Source organism: Calidris pugnax, unplaced genomic scaffold (genome assembly GCF_001431845.1).
Source record: "Calidris pugnax isolate Ruff unplaced genomic scaffold, ASM143184v1 scaffold95, whole genome shotgun sequence".
Classification (NCBI taxonomy): Eukaryota; Metazoa; Chordata; class Aves; order Charadriiformes; family Scolopacidae; genus Calidris; species Calidris pugnax.
Genome location: NW_015090885.1, coordinates 13940054 through 13963214, shown reverse-complemented (window position 1 = coordinate 13963214; position 23161 = coordinate 13940054). Strand labels below are relative to the sequence as shown.

Genomic DNA, 23161 nt, shown 5'->3' with positions numbered 1-23161 from the left:
GGGGGGGGGGGGGGGGCCCGACCTGCCGCCTGCTTCACGCCGCGCCTCACGGGGGAGGCCGCCGCCCCAGCGCGGCTCCCTCCCCTCACACCCAGCCTGGGCGGCCGGGACCGCCGCTTTGCCGTCCCCGCCGTTACAAGCGGCCCTTCCTTCCCCTCCCTCCCTCCCCGCCGCCCACTCCCACAGAGCGGGGGGGGAGCGGGGAAGGGTCCGCGCCGACCGCCGCTCACCATCTCCTCATGGCCGGGCCCATCGGGCTGCCCGCCGCCTCCTCCGCCGCAGGGCCCGGGGCTCGCCCGCCCCTCAGGGGTCTTCCGCTCGTTCGCGCCCTTGCCGCCGCCGCCGCCGCGGCGGGCCGCCCGCCGCCCCCATAAGTAGACCGCGCCGGCGCCCAGCAGAATCGGCGCCCCCAGCACTAACGCCAGCTGCCAGCGGGACAGCCCCGTGGTGCTGCCGCCGCCGCCACCCGCCGCCTCCACGGGTTTCGAGGCGGCCATGACGCGCTCACACGGCCGCCCGCCGGACGGGAGGGGAGGGGAGCGCAGGGAAGGGGTCACCGGACACGCGGGGAACGCCGGGAGGGCAGGGGTCGGGGCAAAGCACTTCCGGCTGCCGCACCGCCCGGCCCCGCCACCTGCTGGAGCGGCGGTGTCACCGCAGGGCGCCCCCCAGCGGCGGCTCCCTGCCAGGGCGCCCCGGGGGCGGGGTGACTCTAGGTGGGGGTGAGGTGTTAGCCCTGAAATGTCTATCTTTGGGTCCGGATTAGTTTTGTGCAGAAGGAGGTTCTGGGCGGCCAACATATAGGGCTGAGGTGAAGCTTCCAGGACTTTTACTGGAACATTTTATTTGCCCAGAGTTGCCCAGAGAAGCTGTGGATGCCCCATCCCTGGAAGTGTTCAAGGCCAGGCTGGATGGGGCCTTGAGCAACCTGCTCCAGAGGGAGGTGTCCCTGCCCGTGGCAGGGAGTTGGAACTAGATGATCTTTGAGGTCCCTTCCAACTCTAACCATTCTATGATTCTACAATTCTGTTATAAATTGTAGAATGTAAAATTATCCTTGTTACAAATGACATTTTTCATCTCTTTCAGTTATCAACTGGATCTGTCCTAAAAAAATATTAAACATGCAATGATGGAATTTTCTATATACTACATATACATATGCATTCTATGTATGTGAGTCTATGGCTACTCAGCATCCTTACCTGTGGGCAGAGGAAGCTTCTGTTTCTGTCCCCGTTAGTTTCTCTGCAGCACTCACCTGAGGACGAAGAGGAGTCATCTTTAATACTTTTTGATACTCAGATAACAATAGTTATCTCATACCTAGATATTTTATCGTAGGCGGGAGGGAAATGGAAGGAATGTGTGTGAAGACACATAGTGCAATGAAGAAAAAAAGGACTGAAAATAAAACCAGTAAGATTGCAAAGCAAATACCTCAGAGGTCCAATTAAAATTTTTGCTGCTGGACTATGAGTCAATATAACTTGGTGCCTGGTAGTAAACAGCTGGAGCTGTGTCTCCCTTAATTTATGGATTATTACTATTTACGCAAGCATATTTTGCCGAAGCTGTGGGACAGCCTCTCTCCCATCATTCCATGTCACCTGCCTCAGCGTGGCAGAAGCATTTCCTGCTCCACATGACGCGCTACAGTTCTGTCTTATATGTTAAAAAGAAGAAATTTGAACCATGCAGTAGAAAATATGTATCAAAATGCTGATAGCTTCCTACTGGAACAGCCTAAATTCCACCCATGGGATGCTTCCTATGAGCCAGTAAAGGCCTTCAGATGTACCTTAGGCTGTCAGAATATGTCCAGCAGTGTTCTTACCCACATGGAGAATCTGCCTGCACATCCTTTTTCTTTCTTCAGGTGTTTATTTACTGTACTGTTTTGGAGGTATTGCTCTCGCTCCTGTCCATCTGCTGAGGAAGCAGCTTGCTGCAGGTTTGGTTATGTCTCCAAGCTCTGATGTACAACATCTGAGGATATGCTGTCTGCACACCTGTGTGCTCCAGGTCCTTGTGCTAATCACAGTCTCACCTGCCCTGGACAAGGTAAAACTTGGGCACATAAGCTCCCATGACCAATTGGTCCCTTCACCCCTATTATTCAGAATGAAGAGTCCCTCATCAGAGTATTGGACTTAAACCTCACACCTACCCCTACATGGATGAAACTGGAGTTTTGTTACTACATCTGTATTGCTAAATGGGTTGTGGACAAGGAGCAAGGTTTAATGTTGAACCACATTCTCCATCATGCTAACTTGCCAACAAACTTTTTGGCTTACTTCTGGCCAAGGCCAAACAGCTTCTCCACAGCAATGCCTGTGCACCAGGAATCATGGAATCACAGAATTGCCAGAGTTGGAAGGGACCTCTAGAGATCATCTAGTCCAACTCCCCTGCTAAAGCAGGATTGCCCAGAGCACATTACTCAGGACTGCACCCAGGTGGGTCTTGAAAATCTCCAGAGAAGGGGACTCCACAACCTCCCTGGGAAGCATGTTCCTGAGCTCTGTCACCCTCAACGTAAAGAAGTTTTTTCTCATATTTGAATGGAACTTCCTACGTTCCAGCTTATGCCCGTTGCCCCTCATCCTGTCACTGGGATCCGCTGAAAAGGGTCTGGCTCCACTCTCCTTCAACCCACCCTTTAGATATTTACAAGCATTAATTAGGTCTCCCCTCAGCCTTCTCTTCTCCGGGGAGAACCTCTAGCTACCTAGCACACACCAAGGACTGCTTCCAATAGGAAGTTAGAATAGTTCCAATAGAAGTTAGTGTCTCTTCCTTCTGTTCCTCTACAGCCTCAAAACCCTCCTCTGTGTCCTTGTACCATGTCCCAAGGTATGTAACATATTTTCCAGCTTCACACTATACAAACAACAGTTTTAGGGGCTGAAACAGAGTTTTCCTGTTATATTAGATATTTTGACATCAAAAAGACACAAAAGCTACAACAAAGTGTTAGAGCCACAGTGCAGCACGTACAGCCTCAAGGAGACCCACAGCACAAGAGCCCTGTGGGGTAGATGTGACCAGTATAGCCACTTGGTCTCAGGACCAGAAAACAATCCCCACCCGGTTCTGTTTTGTGGTACAGACAGGGCCTATATGGCTTACATCCAGGGCTGACAAGGAGGAATCTAATGCATTTTTACTCTGTGTGCCTTCAAGTGAGACAGGGCCTCCCACAACGCTGATACGGCAGATGAAACTGTGAGGGTGGTGGAGCACTGGAACAGGTTGCCCAGGGAGGTGGTTGAGGCCCCTTCCCTGGAGATATTCAAGGAAAGGCTCGACGAGGCCCTGGGCAACCTGGTCTAGTTGGGGGTGGCCCTGCTGACTGTGGGGAGGTCAGACTAGATGACCTTTGGACATCTCTTCTGGCCCAGACCATTCTATGATTCTATGATTCTATGATTCTATGATTCTATGATTCTAAATGACTGGTAAAAAGCAGCTGATGCAAGTTCATGTTGGCCGTCATAACCCAAAAATGAACAAGCAGTTTCTTCAGGGGGAGCTTTCTTCTCCCTAGACAGACCATGTCTCCAGAATACCGGAGGAAGAGCAGAGACAACAGAAGTCAGGAGGGAGGGCAGCGTGGGCAGAGCAGGCCATTTGTCCTCCCTCCCACAGAGCTCGTTAGGCCTCAGCAGGCAGCCGTGCCAGCTTCTGGCCGCTGTCAATATGTCAATTCCACTTCTCAAAATCACAAGCCTACTTTGGGTTTGCGTACGCACCTCCCAGGCATGTAACTGTGGGCAACTCTCCATTGGTATTGACAGTCGGTGCATTCAACAGCAACACATGGGGAGCAGCCAACACGTTTCCCTTCCCACCAAGCCCCCCTGGGGCAGTGTCATATTGGACATCGCTGCCATGGAAAGGTTAAAAGGAACCTTGTTGAAAAGAAACGAGAAAGGATTGACTTTACATTTCGACAGCGCCCAGGGCTGCAGTGGGACGGGGTTTGGGCGATGGAGAGCAGACAGAGGGGTTGAAACGGCGTCTCCACTTCCTCTGGTTGGCAGAACAGGGTGAGGCTATTGGCTTGCTGGTGGCATTTGACCTTGCTTTTCCTTGCCTGGTTGGGAGACACCCTCCACCCTCCCCCCCAAGTTTGGAGCGTCTGTACATGGAATATGAAGAGGATGAGGATATTTCCTTTGCAAAATGGATGAGCAGCTTCTGGGGCCACAACTTGATCGATGAGGATGAGAAAGAGGGTAGAGGCCACAAGAAACGTCAGGCACGACCCTTCAGCGAAAGGAGAGCCTCCCTTCCGGTAAGAGCTGCATGCAGTCTTCTCTCTGTGTGTTTCTAACTGCCATCCCCAGGAATCTGTGCACTTTACTCCCTGGGATTCAGCTGTTTGCAGGTGTACCTTCTAATTTAAGCTGGAGGATGCAGTCCCTTCCCTTCTCATTTAAAACATCTGACTCTTAAAATTAGGACACGACACACAACTTTGTACAGTGAAGTGAGATTTTAAGACACGCATGTTCTTTATTTTTAAACCAACAAAATAGCTGGGAAAGAGGCAGAGTTCACACGCAGAGGCAGTTTTTTAAGGCAGCTCACAACTGTCCAACCAATTATCAAAATGAAGTTAAATTGAAAGCAGCTGTTCCCAGTCTGCTCTTTATTTGAAGGCCGTTGCTTTTATTTCAGCCCTAAAAAAATACCTAGGTGGTCCAAACCTGCCTCTTTTTTTCCAGCTACATCAGTTGGCTTACCAAAGACACTGTGCTTCTTTATGAGCCATTTTTCACTTATATCTAGATCATTATGGCTGCAACAAAGCAATATTATATTGGGGAGAAACAACTAATCTTTTCCAGACTTTTTTTTTCTGCCACACTATATTTTCAGTTTGCAAATTCTCCTCCCCTAGAGTTGCCATGTTCTAAGCTGCAGCATTTTTCGTTTTCAAAAAATTTGGCTAAGAAAAACAAACGAGACTAAAACCACCTCCCCCCCTCTTTGAATACATGGATGGGTTGGAGAGTTAACCTTCCTTTGTTAGTTTCGAATTGATCAGCCACATTTGTTATGTACAGTTATATTTCACCCTGGTTCCAGATTGCAAGACGGACTCTGAGCTAGAGCTGTGCTGATGGATTCCATCAGAATGCCTGAAAACAGAATGTTTATTAGTTTTTTTTAAAATTAATTTTACTGTATTTTAACTTTGTCCTTCAGAGATCTACTCATATGCCATTTCTTTAGGCCCCAACACAGACTGAACTGTAAGGATTTACTTTAAATCACTGTCTATTCAGGAAGCTGCTGAACACGTCTCTGTATTTGTGTGTGTTTTTGTGTGTACACATATATTGCATTTGAAGCATGTTCTTATATTCAGTTTGTTCAAAAGCTATTTAAATGCTTGGCTAATAACTATTCAAATACTTTGCTATAGTTACATTCCTGAATCAACACCTAGAAGCTGGATTAAGTTAGCTGACAGAAAGAGAAGACAGTGACTTTTGACATTACTGTTCAACAAGCTGAAGTTTTCCTGTACACTTAATTATGTCTCGCCTTTACATTAATGCTCCGAATTATTCTTGCTGCAGTAGTATTATACAAGATGTATGTTTCAATTGCTTTATTTTTCAGTGCCAGAAATTGACTGGAGGAATGAGAAGGGTTTTTATGATTTGGGGATAAATTTTGAGATGAAGCTTTTTTATTTGGAAATCTCTGACTAGTTGGTAGTGAGGAGTACTAAAACATGTTGTCTTAAACCAAATATAGAAGTCAAACAAATGGGCACTAATAATTCCTTAGAAATACCTTCAGAAAGAGCGTCTCCTTGTTGGGACCAACAACTTTCTCCTGGATGTATATTTTTTACACAGTTATTGTAAATGATAAATATTGTAAGAGTCAAAACACTTATCATTGTTAGTTAAATATTGTCTTCATTTTATCAGACAGTGCTATTAATCAGGAGGATTAATTACTGAGATCAGAGTGTGTCTCTTCTGTAAGTTTATCCCTCCACAGCAGACCACAGCGTACCCTTTCTTCTGTGTCAACATTGTAAGTAGAGATAACACTGCTGTTCTGGTGAAAATATAGTCAGCAAGTTCTGACTGACACAGCTGTTGGCAAAAGTACCTCTTTCTAGTTACAAAAACAGCACTCACAGCACACTTTGTCTCATATCCAGGGCTGGTGTACGGTGCATCAGAAACAGTGCAGTCCTGCCTGCATGAACTGCACCTGCACCGGGAGCGGTTTGGTATTACAGAGCAAAATGTGCACTATAGCACAAAAAGGTGGTTTTGCATAACACTGGAAATCACTTTCAGCTCCAAAGTAGTGCATTGGTCTTTGCAGTTTTTTTCTGTGAGGTAGGAAGACGTTCAAGCCACTGCTCTTACCTCAAACAAAATGGCAAACTCCTGTGGCATCCTATCATGGTAGAACCCTCCAAAATATGGTTAAAGCTTTGTAGAACAACTCCCAAAGCAACAACAATTTTCATTATTTTTTTTCCCCAATATCTTAGTATACCTCACAAATGTTACTGAGATGAGCTTTGCAAAACGCTTTTGCTATTGTCATTCTCATTTTGCAGAGGGGAACACAAAATGATATTCATCCTTCACTGGGTCACTTGCAAGACAAGCTAAAACTTGCACCTGCACTCCCCTGAAAAGCATTGCTGTGGGCCAACAATTAATGTGAAAAGTGCCTGGGGACAACCAAGTCATCTGTTTTCATTTCCTTTAGTTAACTTGTTCCCCTGGCAAACTTTAGACACATTAACTGTGATACCCTTTTTGAAGCCTCCAGCCACAACTTTCCTTCACACATTCTAGTTATCCTCCATCGTTTTGGTTCAGGAGAGTTTCTTACCTCCCAGACATTTTGTTGTGGGAAAAACATAGGAGTCAAAGGAGCACTGATAAGAGTTTTACAACCCTATAAATGTACCCATTTTCAAGTAGACACTGCTGCTCACAGCAAAAAAGTCTGATAAGAAACAGCTGAGAGTGGGAGCCGAGCAACTGACTGCTGTTGAAGTTACTAGCATTTGATCTAAACTCAAGTCAGGACGAACATCTACCACAATATTGTTGTTACAGACCGGTTGGAGCCTAGGCAAAAATATAGGAATATATGCTTGACTATAAGCTTCTTGGAAGGAAAGCAAGCTGTGGGACAGCATCTGAATGTCAGATGTTCCAAGATATCCCTAAAGTACTGGGGTCATTGTGTAAACTTCAGCAAACAATGAACACTCGTGCTGACACACTGAAGATTAATTTTCTTACTGACAGCTGTGCAAGCCCTCAGATCAAGCCCAAAAGATGGAAGTAATTATCTTGTCTCCATCAGAAACTGGGACAGCAAATAAGCAAATTATACTTACATCTATTTCTTGACTTTTTTTTTTCCTTGTCTTTTTTTTTTTTTTTAATGTACTTTCAGGGTGTTTTAGCTGGGCAATTAGCAAAAGATTAGCTATTGTGTAAACAGATATGCTAAGCATGACTGCTCTTTACACAAAGGCTCAAGTGGAAAAGGGAGAGAGAAACAACCCCTGAGAACATACTTGATGCTTCTGGCTTTCCCAGCATTAGCAGAAAATCCCCATTTTGGTACAGGGGAGCATTTATGATTACTCCTTCCCATGCCGTTTCCCTAGTTTTACCTTCTCCCCACTTCTCCAGTTTAAGAACCGCTCAAGGGCAGATCCTAGGAGCCAGAGACCAAGAGGACTTCACAAAAGAGGCATCAGATGTAGGCATGAGGCAGCTGCTGGGGCAAGGGCAGGAGCAGATACCGGGGCTGGGCTCAGAAACCTTTGGCAAGGGAAGACAGCAGCAGTGGGTGGACAACAGAGTCAGCATACACAGGGACAATCTCTGTTGTCAGCAGCTGCTGAGACTTCAGGAGGGGAAGCATAAATTAAAGCAGTCTTATTTACAATGTTACCAAGCAATCAATTTGGCATCAAATGCATGTATTAAATGCATGTATTAAATCTAAGAAACAGGAAGAAAGCCATATGGATTTTATCTAAAGTCAGTGCCGGATCTGATACACTGATGAGCTTCATTTTATGACTCTTTCAGTTCTCCACAGAGTCAAACTTTAAATAAAAAAACTAAAAGAAGACTCATATACTGTGCAAGTTATCAGCCATGAAATGCTCATGCTTCTGTGGTTGTGATAAGACTCCTGTCCTTTTTAGGGCTGTGTCTGTAAGACAGCAACATGCTAACAAGCACGAGCGAGCTGTCTTCTTAGCTATGGTGGTACATATCATGGAAAGGTACTGTGAGAGGAAGAACAGTCATGGTGCTATGATTGCATAGATATGTATGGTAGCTTTACCCTTAGTCCACCGAGGCAGATAACGCATTTCAGAGGAAGGCCTGTGCCATATACATACATGTCAGTATGTGAACTGCAGTCTTTTTGTTAAGGGCTTAACTGTAATTCTGTCTGTGAAGGGAAATTAAAAAGCAATGTCTTAGTAAAGCAAAACATTTACAAACATTATAAAACAGCATTGATAAAATAGCAACCCCGTTTCAGCTGTCCTCCTGGTTTTTTTCGCCCAAACCCTCTAAGAACAAATACCAGTAATTTTTAGTGTGAGGCAATTTTTATTTCCAGGAAACAATATATGTTGATATCACTAAAATGCAACAGAAGACATTTAGCTTGTTGAACTTGACATAGCACGTGTACTCCTGTCCCTCAAGCAAAATGTGATTGCTTTGATGCTTTTTAAAATAACAATACAATATGACCTTACAGAAATTACAGCTGTATTGATTGGTTTGAAACCAAAGTGAAAATAGTGTGGCAGAAATCGTTACCACTACTCTCAGAGGCAGTCCATAATACTAGTTACTGAAGTAAGCTTCTGTCTGGAAAAGAAATTGAACCAGTGCCATATGACAGGAAACCCCTTCGGTATTAGGTCCTTCTGTCAGGCGTAAGATTTATTATTTTTAGCACCTGTCATCAAGCCTATCTAATGTGATGTACTCAGAAATATATGGATGCACAGCCTCACTATTCAGAGAAAGCCTGCACGGGTCCTTGTTGTGCTGATACATTTATAACAGCATCTGGGCCAGCATAAATGCAAATGTACATAGAAGATATTTCACGTCCCTTGCGGTCAAAGGTTTGTAGATTCATGTGGCCACTACACCAAGCTGGTTTGGCTTTCCACTGTTGCTTGTTAGAAAACCAAAACAAACGCCACCATCACCAGCCCCAACAAACCCTACTCAGAGTGTAGGGTTTTCTCCTGGATTTTCTTATCATTTCAGGATCTGTGGGATAGAGCTTCAGTTGATATAAACAATCACAGCTTTCTTGAACCCAGCAGGGCTTCTTAGGGTTATTCAGTAGCTGAAGGCTTAGCACCAGGGTTATACAAAACATATATGGATTCAAACATGTATGCAGCAGCTTGGGTGCCTGGAATGCCCTAACCTGACATTTGTGGGGGTCTCATTTTTGGTAACTCCCATCTCTCCCTCACAATTTTCACTATCTGTATCTTACTGGTGTTCATCTACTCACCCTGAAAAATCAACAGCTGGCAAGGTTTGGAGCATGCCGGGCTGTATGTGATGGCCTACAGGTCTGTCTGTTTCTAAAACTGCCAATACATGACTCCACAGGACACAGAAGTTCTGTATCAGTTTCACGTCCTTTACAGACATCCAATTAAACACAGCTCATGCAGATCAATGGTTTTTATCTGCATGTCAGGCTTGGGAAGACTGAACCAAATGGAAACTAGCCAATTGGCTACTCCCTCCTCACTTTAGCTCTACAAATGTAGTTGTAGGAAGCCTTTTTCTAACCACTTCCATGGTAGGGATGTGTCCCTCAGTGACCCGAAAGCGCTCCCTCATCCAGTCAGGACAGACATGCCCAAGAAACCAGCAGAAAATTCAGACCTGGACAATAGAGCATCTTATCTGCATGTAGGCCATGCTGCAAATTTGGCACAACTAGGTGAGCACTGGTCCCTGTCACATTTAAATGAACTCAAACATCTGATAAGACCTGGAGCACCTGTGGGTCAGACCTAGTATCTGGCTCATCTGGCTGCAAAAGTCTGGGTCTTTGCTTTTTGAGAGTCCTTCCTAGAACCTGACACCAGATATGAGGCCAGAATTCTTAAGATTATGAAGAGTCCCAGTTCCTTTTATTGGGCACTAAGAGGACCCAGCACACTTTACATTTGTAATGCAAAAACTTAGACACTCAAAATCAGAAATAAAAGCAAATTCTGCTGCTGCCCCTGGAAAGGAAGCTCGTGCCTGTGTGTTTCTCCTGTGCATAAAAGGGAAGATACAGGAGTCTGGGCAAGGTCCTTCATTCTGCATCATTGTTAAGAGAGCACTCTGTGGCAGAGAGAATCTGCCCTGTGTGCTCTGCTTTAATATTCAGTCCTCAACAGACACCTCTTGTTTTTCAGGCCAGGCTTTCCTCCCTCCATACTACACGACTTCATGCTTCTACCAAAGGCTCATCTTCAGGCCATCTCAAGGGCTCCAAGGAATTTCAAGAAGACCAAGATGTCAAATGCCACTGCCACAGGAAGGCAGGCAGAACACCTTCAGCAGACAGCCCACGCCCAGAGACAAGATCAAACTCCATGCAGGAATTTGCAGAGTCTTTTGAAAAGCAATTGCACCTCAAAAGCAAACGTTCAGTTTCTTTGGTAGGTAAAAAACAACTTAAGATCACTTCAGAAGAAAAAAAAAATGACAACCAACCAGCCAACAGGCGGGCCAGCTTTATCCCTGCTGTAATTGCTGTGGCTTTGCTGGGGGGAGAGCAGAAATAAACTTGAATTAGAATTTCTCAAATGATGTGGTCCTTACAGTAGTACAAGCAAGGTTGAAGTGATAGTATTGTTAGTATGAGGATTCTTGATGTAGTGTTACCATCTAGACTTATTAAAAAATGTATATCTTCAAAATAAGACACTGCACTGGCTGCAGCAATGTTTTCAGAGGTTTCTACGGCTGTGCAAACAAAACGTGACAATATAAAACTAGGTTTGCTTGACTCTTGCCATATGACCCAGCTCTATTGCTGCTGCTGACCTGGTTTGACCATATATAATGTTATCTGTGAGACTGCCATACATCACGGTGTTTCCGAGGCTTTTCTTTTACCCCTTGGGACTCCATCCATCTGCTTCCTGCAGCATCACCACACAGCTGCAGCAGCCACCATTGCTGTAAGTGGCTGAATGTATTTTCTCTGTAAGGGCATGCAGCCAGCAGGGGATCTGCCCCCATTTCATCCTTCTCTTCTCCTCATCATTCTGTCCTGAAGCATGAGCATTTTCTGTATAGTTTGTGTTGATGAAGTAACGAATAACAACCTTTTATCTATGACACTTTAACACATTTTTATTATTATGATACACACTATCTGGTGTCTCAAACAATGGAAGGAAGAGTAATAAATGCTGACTTGCACTTAAGTATCAGAAGAACACTGTCAAATTAAGTCACCCTGTTGAAAAAGCTGTGCTTGAGTGACACTTGAGGGAAGTATCTTTTTTTTTCTATTTGTTGACACTCATAGCTTTGTATGGAAAAGTAATTTTCAGCTCCCTTTGCAGACATTCTGTGCAACAACAAGAGAGAAAAAAAATCTCATTTCAATAACCATCATCATTACATGATCAGTCCCACAGTAATCATCCTTGCATGCCCAGTCCTCTCACAATATGCAGAATTATGGTGATGACAACTCTGTTATGCAATTGTTAAGATTTCAAGTGCATTCTCTAATTTTCTTTTTCCCCTTTAGGAACTACTCACAATTTATTTCATTTGGAACTTCACTCACATTGCCTCATTTGCCAGCACTCACCAGTGGTTGTCTGGTTTATCGTTTATCATTTCTCAAAAGTGTCTATGGCTAGAAAGTCTGTGAGTGGGCAAGAGTGTCTTTGAGGACACTTCATGATCTTCAGCACTTGTTTTCAGTGAGGTCTTTGCAGCTAGCACTGAATAGCCTTCAGGCACATACAGATGGATCATGTGAAAGGACAGAAACATGGAATCTGGGCTGAAATATGAGAGTCCCTCCCTTCTCCCCTCCTTTCTCCTCTCTCCCTCTCAAGCCCTCCATATAGGTGTCCCTCCCACCAGATGCAGAGTATAATCAAAAGCATGTTGTCTCTTGCTGAGTTTTAGAGTGACTGGCTGGGGCCTTGAATTTGAGCCCATCATGTTAAAGCTGATCTGGCTGAGGTAGGTAACTGGAATATCTTATTATACATTACTAGTGAAACAAAAGAATGAGATTTTAATTTCCTGCTATTTTTCTCCTGCCTTTTAGCAACCTGAAGGCACGAAGGAGAGGACAGAGAGATTGCATTTGAGAAAAAGCAAGTCTCACAAGAGAATGGGAGAGAAATCAGAGCCAAGGAGAGAGCAGAAAGAAGATGAAGGTTCAGATGTTGTACCTGCAAAACACAACGAACAGTTTCCATCACAAGCAAGCATTGAGAAAAGTTATTTATGCACAGGCAGCTACAATGCATTGGGACAATGAATTTTAACACTATCCCTGAAGAGCAGAGGGAGCATTCGTGTTTTGTTTTGACTAAAAGGAGCTTGTTAGCTAGAATAAGCCTTGACCTGTAGAATAAAAGTAAAATTCAACTGCAGCAGTGACACCATGTTACTAACTTCCTGTCTGTACTTTCTCCATTAGGCATGGGACCCTTGTCATACTGGTGTATCTGGAGCAAGATCCAAGTTAGCAATGAACCACCATAAGAGGGTTTCAGGCACATTTAGCATTGCAGCAGGACAGTGGTGGATGTATTCATATAATATGGATGTATCTCTTCATGGAAAGGGTTATCCAGCATTGGAATAGGCTGCCCAGGGAAGTGGTTGAGGCACCATCCCTGGAGATGTTCAAAAGATGGGTTGACATGGTCCTCAGGAATATCGTTTAGTGATTATTATTGCTTATTTCTTACTTATTTTTTTGTCAGAGTTAGGTTGATGGTTGGACTAGATGATCTTTAAGGTCCCTTCCAACCTAGATGATTCTATGATTCTATGATTCTAAGAGAAGGGCATGAATGTGTTACAGAACTGTGCAAAGTCATCCAAAGCCTCATGTTTCTCTTCTAATTGAAAATGGGCTTACTGGTAGGTTTAGGAAGCAAAAAGTATACATAGACTGCCACCTGCTTCTGGCCCTGACATTCACTGACATTCATTTAGAAATAGTTATCTTTCTTTCTTTTTTTCACTTAGAAATAGGTATCTTTTTTCTTTCATATTCTCTCAACACAAAATTTGCAGGACTAATAGAAGAGAAGCCCCAGAGTTCTTTTCTACACCTTCCTAATGTCTCAATTCTCTCTGCTTTCCCTCACTGCCACTGGCAATATGATTCTCGTTTCTCTGGCAACCCTAGTCTTCTCCCATGTCCTCAGTCCCGTTTTCCCAGTCACACAATTAGTTCTTTCTCCCGACTGTAACCTCATCATCTTGTCTCTTTTGTGGCCTTCCTTCTATGCAGAGGAAATCCACCTCCACACACTCAAAAACATACACACCACCACAACCTCCCGTGCCCCCCTTCCTCAACATGTAAGTCTTCTCTGCAGAGAATGCTGCCCTCTTTGGGAATAAATTCCTCAGGCCTAGTACAGAGAAAGCCTGCTTTGGATGGCACAGTTAGAGAAGAGTGAAAACTAATGAAAGAATGAGAAAAAGTCAAAGTCTGCTGGTTATTCTTTCTGTGACTTTCTATAATAAACAAAGATCTTATTATTTTACCTTAGAGCCTTAATTTTGAATCTTCAACCATTTAAAATCTTAGGGCATCCTTAAAATTTGTAACACATCTCCATTAAAGGACTGTCTTTCTTTTTAAGTAGGGCTTTGGGGGGATATATAAGAAAACAATTGAGCCCTTGCTGATGCTTGTAAATTGCTTCTTGCCTGGTAACATATATTATAAACTAATAAATCTGACTGAAAGATATTGTTTCTACGCATAGTTTCTCTCCTCCCCAATCCAGGTTGGATTTTCATGAAGTTCTTCTGCCAGCCAAAACTTCCCTGCAGCTTGCTTTCCTTTTACGGCCTTAATTTGAAGACTGTATTACGATAAACCTGGATGGAAAGGGGCACTGCCAGCTGTGTCTGAGTGCCTCAGATATAGCCTCTCCCATACATGCTCTCATGTAGCAGCCTGCCCTCACACCCCATGAGAGCTGAATGCCGTGGCTTTGCCTGGATTTCAGAGCATCAGCAGCCTCCTCCTCCTGTTTTCTAGCCAGGTTTACTCAACAGGCCCCGGTCTAGCCCAGTAGAATTTGCAAAAAGCTCGTGTTTTTGAGACTAATGGGCTGGTTGTACACCACACCTGATGAAAACACCAAAAAAGGCCAAAATAGAAACCGCGTGTGTGCCTGGCTCCGACATGCTGTTTACCATCCCCATCAAAGCACAGACAAACCTTGGTGCCACCGAGGCAGCCTGGCAGGTCTGCAAACAGCTCCCGTGTTTATCACCGAACCCAACCTCTCAAACTTTGCAAATGTTTATGTCCCTCCTGAACAGGCCCGTCAGCCCTGTGGTGTGACTCTGGGAACAGAAGCTTTCAGAAAACACCTCCAACACTGTCCTACTTAAATCGCTAAAAACTGTTTACTCAGGAGTCTTTCCTTTTGGTTCGTATCATGCCTGATTGGACTAACAGCTCTTTCCAGTTTAGTCCCATGTAGTCTGACACCATAGTATTACTTAAAAAGACTGAAATTTGCAGGGTAGAATGAAATGATTCTCCAGACAAATCAACAATTCCACGATGGATCGGGCATTTGGGAGGGAAAGTAATCATCCGAAGTGCAATCTGATTGGAATATCACAGCTGGCACTTCCGTCTCCGCAGAAAGTGGAGCTGGGATCTACAAGCAGTCAGAAAGACTCCAGAGGGTTTTCATTTTCACAGTAGGTCACTAGTTCTGTCATGACTGACATAAAGAGTAGTCACTGCCTTGATTCCCATCCCCAGTTCCCCAAGTAGCAGGGCTGGCTGTGGGCATTTTCTGCACACCCGCCCGTTCCTGGGCACCCACTGTTTGCTCGTTCTGCTCTTTCCAAGAGTGGGGTGGCTACAAGTCACATCAGAGCCTGAACCTTGGACAGTGGGAAGCAAAGGCAAAAGAATCTAAAAAAAAAACCAAACCCAAACATTTCAAAATGCTTTTTAACAGGTAATGTTGAAAAACTGAAACAGTTTTACAAGAGGGGAATGAGCAGGATGCTCCCCGGGCAGGCTGGCTATCGAAAGCTGACCCAGCTCAGAGACCTCTGAAGGATATTTTCAGCTTGCTGTGTCTCACCGGTGGGAGTCCACACTCTGGTAAAAGGCTCCTCTCTGTGGATCCTTCCCACTGCTTCAGGCTAACTAGAAAGTGCTCCTGTGGGAAGTTAGGGCACGGGTACATTCAAGCATTCCAAGAGCAGGATCTGGTTATACCCCAGTGCTTGCTGAGAGGGATAAGAAGAGGAGGCCAAGTGAGGTTACCTCATCTTTCAGGTGGGCATTCCCAAAGCAAAATATTCATGCTTGCATGCTTCTGAGGTATTGTTCAATTGCAGCATGAATTTGAGGATGGATTAAATTTTGAGTACTTGTTAACGTATCACATATTAGACTATAAAATCCCAGACCTCCAAAAGGCAATACCTGTATTTACATAAATGCTCACAACAATCCTTTCTAGAAAAAAAAAAAGGGGAAATGTTTAATGCATAAACAAAACAATCACAATACGTAACTGGACAAGAATATAATACCCATTAAAAAAGAAACCTAACATTAAATATAAAAATGAAAATGTTTGTCTGTACTTTTTTGTTCTTTGACACAAAAGAAGGTATTTGGGTAAGCGCAGCTCTGTCTCTGAATGCATTCAGTGTCCATACCAACAGTATAAAATGACACAGAGTTATAATCAAACCTGATAACCAAAATTATTCACACAGAAATGAATCATAATCATGAGACCTTGAGTTTATACAGCCATCTGCAAAAGCCGTTGAGAACAAATGGGTCTTGAAATATGTCCAGAAGGATATTGCAGCCAAAATATAGTCATTCAATGAGAGAAGTGAATATAGAAGTCCAACAAACTTGACAGATAATGCCCTGCTTGCAGTTTCTGTGCCAGAGCTTTAGGTAACTGTGTACAAACAAATGCTAAAATAAACCCTCTCATCATAGAAAACACTGCTTGTAGGGTGTTGATTTTCATTTACTCTGTTGTTTTAGATTGGATTGACAGATGATATTCCTCCTATTAGGAGGATCCCTCTGAAATTTAGCCCAGTCTCTACCATACTTTAGAAAAAGACTTCTCTCAGCTGTGTCTTGTCTCTCAGGCTAGACAGAAAATAGGAGAAAGACGTGATACATGAAGCATTGAAGACTAATATTCTATCATATTTGATGCATTCTTGTCCTTCTTATATGTTTGTTGGAATGTTTTAGTTCATGCAATTTCTAAACTGATTGATAGAGTTTCGTTGTGTAGAGAAGATCCACCAAAACTTGTGACAGTCATACATGAATTTTCATCAGAAAGTGCACAGAGCTCACAGCTGGTGAATTAGTCCTATTCCTGATACTGAAATATCAAAAAGGATCTCTCTTTTTGCTCCAAAGCTTGAGCAGAAGTATTCATGGAGATCGTTCCCCTGGACTTTCCTGCAACCATATCCCACAATATGGGGTGGATGCTAAGATTTTAGTCCTTTGGAAAACAACCCTTCCTGGACTTTTATGCAATGGATCTCAGCTGATATTCTGCTCTTCCTAAAAGCACAAAATACATGTTAAATGTCTCACATAAGCATCTGCTCCCTGAGGACTCTTACACAGAGAATTTTGGCTTTCAGAAAGCAGCTAGAGTGATTTTAGGTTAGCCTTCTCACAGCTAGCACAAGTTTATGAGTCGGTAAGAGGAATGGTTAGGACATTACTTTGTGCTGACAGTCCCAGCAGCAATAAAAGGTCCTTAGGAAGAACAAAGTAACTTTGGGCTGCTCTCGACTGTGCAGGAGTGGAAATCACAGGTTAGCCCAGAATTTAGGATCCCCCCAAAATTTTTGTGAACTCTGTGGCAAGTTCTACCTACCCACAGCTGGAGGAGGCCACTTCAAACAACTTCAGATTTTCCATTCTTTTAACTTCTTTTGCATGGAACAAATTTAGTCCCACAGCAGTATAATGCAGGTCTCAACTATATGGTCAACAAACTCATTCATTATGGTCATCACTTTTTTGGGTTATTTGTTACAATTTGATTATCTCATCAAAAGCAATTCTGAGTGGAACTTGTTTAAAACCAATAAAAATTTCCTTTCAGTTGAAGGAGGAAGATCTGGATCTGTGTGTTATTTGTCATGATGACTTGGGGACTGGCAGCTGCACAGAACTTCGCTGCATGCACAGCTTTCAAAAAGATATATTGTAACAAACTCCCAGGGCCTTATTTTCCATTACATGTGATGTAGAGAGTATAGGAAGTGGGTTATATATCAACTTCTCCAGATCCTGACCAAACCTTGGATGCTGGCATTTGAAAGAAATGTATGCGTGTGTTTGAGCTGCTGCAGTAATCCCACATTATCAGATGCCACCTATCATCTTTAATGGTTTTTAGGGAAGTTTTGCACTGATGGAAAGACCAAAATTGAAGATGATGGGTCACACTGGAGCTGCTGCAGCCAGCGTGTGACATTCTTTATATGAGACTGCTTTAGCAGAAAAGGGGAACACCAGTCCTCTGAAGGAGCTGTGAGGAGCTGGATGTTCCAATGTCTGCAGTTCGGAGCTGGCACTGCAGAGATGAGCAAACAGTTCTTCTAATCCACCTCTAATCAGTGTTTAAGGGTTCAGTTTGGCTCACTCCTCTCCATAGGGATAAATTATGTGGTACAGTTGGTGCCTTTATTGATGACCTCAGGAAAGGGACTGAGAACTAAGTACTCCTCTCATTGGAGGTTGTTTCTGCAGATGGCATCTGAGATACTTTGGTGGGGTGGAGTGAGAGAAGCAGACATAACTGCTACACTAGCTGTGCTTTCAGACACGAAACCTTATCTCAAGACTTTTTGGTCTGGTATCAAATAGGCAAAAAGAGAAAGTGCTGGATAACTCATTCTTCTGGAAAAAAAAAAGAAAGAATTGTGTCCCCTCTGGATCCTACTGAAGTTATTCTGATCATAACAGGACTTCATCTAACAACAGTATTCTCATTTCCTTAATATCATTGATTCAGTGAATATTTTGGACCAGGCAGGGATCTTAACTTCTTGAGGAAATTTATCAGCTATACCTCTCAGGAGTCCTAGGAAATAACAGCAATTCCTGCATCAAAATCAGTTTTGCTAGTGTTCTTTTCCATTTATTTTTAACAGAGTATTCAAAAATGGCTGCTAAAGAAACCAACTTGTCCAACTTATCATGTCCAGGTGCTTGTAAAGTCAGTGGCAGACTCTTGTCATCCATGATGACGAAGTCAAGAAGAGAGGGTCCTTTAGGACTATAGAGGGGAAATATTCAAGGCTTGGTTCCAGTTACAGAGGAAGAAAGAAACCAAAACTTTGCTCAGTGGATTAATGCACTGCAAGGTTACTGTGTTGTAGCTTTTTATACAGCTCAAAGTTCAACTTCGAAGATAAATGCTAACTCCCAGCTCCTTCTGCCTGTGTGTGTCATTGAAACATGCTGGTGTCTAGGGAAGAGGTCAGAATATTTCTACAAGTCTATGGACAGTGTAAATAAAAATTACACATTTGCTACAAAAGAAATTGTTTACAAATTCTTTCACTTTTTGTCATTAAATGGCTAGATAACACCTACAGCCATTTTCCAGCAGAGGGAGTGTGTCGATACGGAGTGAGAACACGCACTGTACTCCCGCTGCGGGCACCAGTTTGAGATTAGAACTAATTGCAGCTCCATTAGGACACAACAGCAAAAAAAAATCCAAACCCATAACCAAGAGCACGGGACTCTATGGTCAAATTTTCCCCTGTGTTGTTCATATGAGAATTCTGTTGTCATGAAGGAAATCAATACCCACTGAAACACATGGCAGAATTTAGCCTGGTATTAGGGACTGCGGTATTTACCACACAGCCAGCTTGATCTCACTCCTGAAACCCTGTATTGCTGAATCATTAGTTGGCAGCTCCTCACTGCAGGTGTTTCCCAAACTATCCTCTTGATCTGCCCACATACCCCTCCCTTATTGATCAGAGAGCTGCTGGTGTAGCCCGGGGTGCTCCCACTCACATGCCCACTGAATGCCCAGGCTGGAGGCAAAGGATGAGCAGCCACCACTGCAGAGGGATGGAGGTCCCCATGGCTGCTGCATTTCTGTGGGTTCAATGGGTGGCTGACATCAAAGACAGCTTACTCAGCTCCTCCCCAGGGAGCTGCTCCCCCTATACACCTCAGCTTCATCTCTGAGGCAGCCGTGGGGTTCAGCAGCTTCCACCCCACACCCAGAAACCAAGGTTGTCCACCCATGCTCATCCAAAACCTTCCTCAGATACTTGCCTATAACTGGTGAGCTACTCCTGTAGGCCAAAATGTCCCTGTCATCACTAAGGAATCTGCTGCTCCCAGTGCTTGGTCTTGCTTTCCGTATTTTCAATGTTAAATACAAGAAAGCTTTTGGGAAGCTCTACCCTAATCCTTACTATAGGAAAGGTAATATATTTATTGCCCCAGGTTTATTCTGACAGAATAATTATATGTGATGCCAGAAGTTTCTCAGTGAGAAAAAACAGTAGCATTTTTTTCTTATAAGCAGCACACGCTGCTCTATAAACGTAAATGTAGAAAGATTAATGCTTTTAACAACATTTTCCTTTTAAAAGGAACATTTTCCTTCCAGAGTGTGTAAGTTACATTTGGCAGGTCTATGCAGGTTTCCATGAATAGTTTCGTGACTTTTCTTTACTTGTCAGGTGTGCAGATGGACTTTTCAAACCCAGATCTCACACTGCCTTAACGAGAAAAAAACAACTCCATTGCTCCTATTCTTCTATGTCACCCAGAAAAAACCCCGAAAAACCAACCAACACCTTATAGGTCCTTCTCATACACAACGTAGCTGAAAATAAACTATGTTTTAAAGCACATTTCGAAACACCTCCGTTCATCAAATGCAGCCTCTACTCTCCAACAGCCTGCTGCGAGGTGAGCTGCGTGGCACATCCACTCGTGTTTCGGCCGGTCCTGCCCCGAGTCCCACCTACGTTGGGAGGTTTGTGCCACTTCTCTGGGCTGTGGACTGTGATGGGGAAGGGCAGGGAAGCACTCCTGTTGGTCAGCGTTGCTCTGAGGGTGTGCCTGGCAGCAGGACAGAAATAATCAGCTTGGGGAACAGCAGGGAGTCTTAAACCACTCAGCCTGTTTGCACAGTTAATGCGAGTTACAGCCCTCTCGCTGTTTTTTTCAGAGGAAATCTGGAGACATCCAGCCATACTGAACTTCATTCTTCAAATGCATGCGAGTATGCTAATTGCAGGGGGATTACTCACGGCTGTGAAATGAAGCACAAATGGACACGTTGGCAGGATCAGTTCCTATGTTCTGTCAAACAGAGAAATACATTTGCTCAGAAACAAAAAGGAGGTAAAACAACTGAATTTCTTAAAACAATTGAAGTAAGTAACAGGAATGTCAAAGCAAAGCTGACAGTATTTTTTTCCCCCCTTTCTTTTTCAATTAAAAAGGATATTCTGGCTGGGAACTTCAGCAGGAGACCCAGGTTGAGAAATCACCCTCTTTCCCTTTTACAGCAATCACTGGCTTACTAAATTACTTTGGTCATTTCATTTTTATTGTGCCTGTTCACCAAGGTACCAAGTATCATTATATATATATACACAAAATATATAGAGAGCCATGTGCTGACAATGAGATGTTTGTACCTCTGCATCTCCCAGGAGAAGTGTGCTGTACTGTGGGTTTCTGTTCACCACTCCCCCTGCCTGGCCACAAACGATCATTTTTCAAGCTGTCCCTGGGTTTCTCTGCTTTCCATCAACTTTCTCACTCAGAAACATCCTTCTCCCTGTCACTCCCCTGCTTCCCTATGATGGCCCTTTCCTACAAAGCTGCTTAGCTGACTGCCAGTGATCCCATTACATCCAACATCGCCCTGAGAGTTCAAACTCACGTTCAAGTGTGCCTGTGCCAATATGTATGAACTCCTGGGCCAATGGAAATTTTGATGCTGTAGGAAACCTGGCGGAGAGGTGGGACCGGAGGGGAGCCAGCACCGTGGAAGTGATCCTACCTACCTTCTGGATTTAAAGCACAGAGGAGGAAGAGCCAAGTGAGTTAATGCAAAGGCACCACCACAGCTGTGGGTTGGCCGCTGGTTAGGGAGCAGGGTCAGCAAGGCCAGGGATGAGGAGCTGAGGCTGGGGGTTTGGGCTATCTGAGTATGATGTCCCTGGAGAGAAGTGTGATAGAGAGCCCAGAGCCACCTTTGGGAGGGAGCTGGTTTGTGAGAAGTGTTTTGGGTTGATGGGAAGGACCTGGGCTGGGGGTGCTGTGAATTTAGGTGCTTTGAGAGGGCAAAGATTTGCTAAGCGAAAGCGACAGCCAGGCAAGTGACTGAAGAATCCAGTTCCCAGTGAGACAGGTATGCCTCTGAGGAGCTGATTGTGAGGACAACGACCAAGGGGGAAGCCTTTGTCTCCAGGGAATATTGCACCTGGACACAGTGACTTTTGTGACGCTTGGATGGGCTCCTTTCTTATTAGTGCTATTCCTCTTTCAGGTGTGTGATAAAAGTGTGTATAAGGGCAGCTTTTTTGCATCAGAACTTTTCTGGCCCTCATGTCCCATGGGATGAGGACCGGTACCACAACAATGGCGTGTCTCTGCTCTGTAAGGCAACTGGAAAAGGGTCACAGGAGGCAATGCCTTCTGACCTCTCCATCCCTCCATGCTCACCTCCCACAGCTGTGCTCCTGCTCTTGCTTTCCTCCTTCTTCTGAAAAGCATTTGTCCCTTTTTGTCCTTACTCTGGGTTACAGCTGGTGCTTTTTGTGTCACTACTCAACTGGCCAGTTTTCCCAGGCTGTTCTTTCTGCCTCCTGTCTCCGTCCAGAGGGTTGTTCACCCCGATGTCCTCCCCTGGCTCAGCCCTTTCTCCTGACTCACCCGAGGTACGTGCTGAACGCAGCAAGTGAGTCAGAGAGGGAGAACAAAAATTAGCAAAACAATGAGGAAGACAAAGTTGCATCATAAAAAAAAAAAAAAGTCAAAAGAACACCATTAGATTTACAAAGTTAAACTCTCCAAAGCTGGACAAATCCTGACCTAACGCTGTCTTTAGAAGCATAGTTCAGCCCCGTCTCCCCTTCCCCCATGCAATGTGTATTATGTGACATGATTTAGTCATTTGACTGCATACTATTTTTCCCATGGGACTAGCGCCTCGGTTAGTGTAAAAGCAGGACAGCGTCTGGGAATGAAGCTGGTCTCTACATTTCCTGGACTAAGTGTGTGACTACAAGCCCCATTTATCACCGTACAACCCAGGCAGTGCGCTGAATTCAGAGCTGCCAGCTACTTCGTGAAGCTTTCTGGGGTAGGTTTACTGCAGCCTCTGAATGATTGGCAAACATGATTATCATCTGAGAGTGCAATAAAGGCGAGGTGATACCATTTCCAGGGAACTGGGAACTTTTAGTTTTTATTCACTACAACTTTTGCATACTCTGTTGGCCCTGACATTTGTTGAGAACACTGTGTATTTTAACTAGCTGCTCCAGCAGACTTCATTTGCTGTTCTCAGTGCTTGGTGCTTCTAAAAATCTATAACCTAGATGTCTCCTACCAGGTGCCCCAAAATAAGAAACCACCAGCCAAACATCGACGTGCAGTTAACTCATCTAGAAACAACCAAGGAACCTGATGGAAGCAGGGAGAGTTTCTAGTGCTTGCAGCCACTATTTCTTTTCTCATCTTTTCTCATCCCTTGTTTTCCCACAGCCCTCTGCTTTATATTTCCACATCCCAACTTCTGCAACAACTGATAAACTAGGACTTGGCT

At 44.2% G+C, this 23161-nt stretch overlaps 2 protein-coding genes across 2 annotated transcripts in view; one reads left to right on the top strand and one right to left on the bottom strand.

Moving 5' to 3' along the window:
• The window catches only part of TOMM70A (translocase of outer mitochondrial membrane 70 homolog A (S. cerevisiae)), a 24689-nt gene extending 24133 nt beyond the window's left edge, over nucleotides 1-556 (bottom strand). The window contains exon 1 of the mRNA XM_014947200.1: nucleotides 231-556. Within this exon, the coding sequence (XP_014802686.1) occupies nucleotides 231-497 (267 nt within the window). The 5' untranslated portion in view covers nucleotides 498-556. The remainder of the gene's footprint in view (nucleotides 1-230) is intronic.
• A 3499-nt stretch (nucleotides 557-4055) lies between these two features.
• Nucleotides 4056-12706, top strand: LNP1 (leukemia NUP98 fusion partner 1). Its single transcript, XM_014947194.1, has 3 exons — nucleotides 4056-4303; nucleotides 10490-10735; nucleotides 12376-12706. The coding sequence occupies exons 1-3, from the start codon at nucleotides 4154-4156 to the stop codon at nucleotides 12589-12591; spliced, it is 612 nt and encodes a 203-aa protein (XP_014802680.1). The 5' UTR covers nucleotides 4056-4153; the 3' UTR covers nucleotides 12592-12706.
• The last annotated feature ends 10455 nt before the right edge of the window (nucleotides 12707-23161 follow it).